The 234-nt window shown below is 40.6% G+C and overlaps 1 protein-coding gene across 1 annotated transcript in view; it reads right to left on the bottom strand.

Annotated features, from left to right (window-relative positions):
• LOC119587366 (trimethylguanosine synthase-like) overlaps nt 1-227 on the bottom strand; it is a gene marked incomplete at its 5' end in the record, with an annotated part of 5,194 nt that extends 4,967 nt beyond the window's left edge. Inside the window, 1 exon segment of the mRNA XM_037936111.1 lies at nt 149-227. Within this exon segment, the coding sequence (XP_037792039.1) occupies nt 149-227 (79 nt within the window).
• Between the last annotated feature and the right edge of the window lie 7 nt (nt 228-234).

Below are 234 nucleotides of genomic sequence, written 5' to 3'. Positions count from 1 at the left end.
AGGTGTTACTTATGCATCTGGCAGTGCACTGGTTGTGTTGCCCACACATGAACCCATCCCCTAAAACATGCGCAGTCCAGGGGTGTTTGATATCAAATCTATAGCCCACTGTGAAAAGGTTAAGAAACATACATAATGTTACACTTACTTTTTCTAAATGTAAATCCTTAAACCCACAGCCATCCATATAAGTGAAGGCTACAGGCTCTAACCACTGCGAGAATTTCATTTTTT

This window comes from Penaeus monodon, chromosome 22 (assembly GCF_015228065.2).
Source record: "Penaeus monodon isolate SGIC_2016 chromosome 22, NSTDA_Pmon_1, whole genome shotgun sequence".
In the NCBI taxonomy this organism is placed as follows: Eukaryota; Metazoa; Arthropoda; class Malacostraca; order Decapoda; family Penaeidae; genus Penaeus; species Penaeus monodon.
Note: the sequence above shows the minus strand (reverse complement) of the source record. Positions and strands in the feature narration are given on the sequence as shown.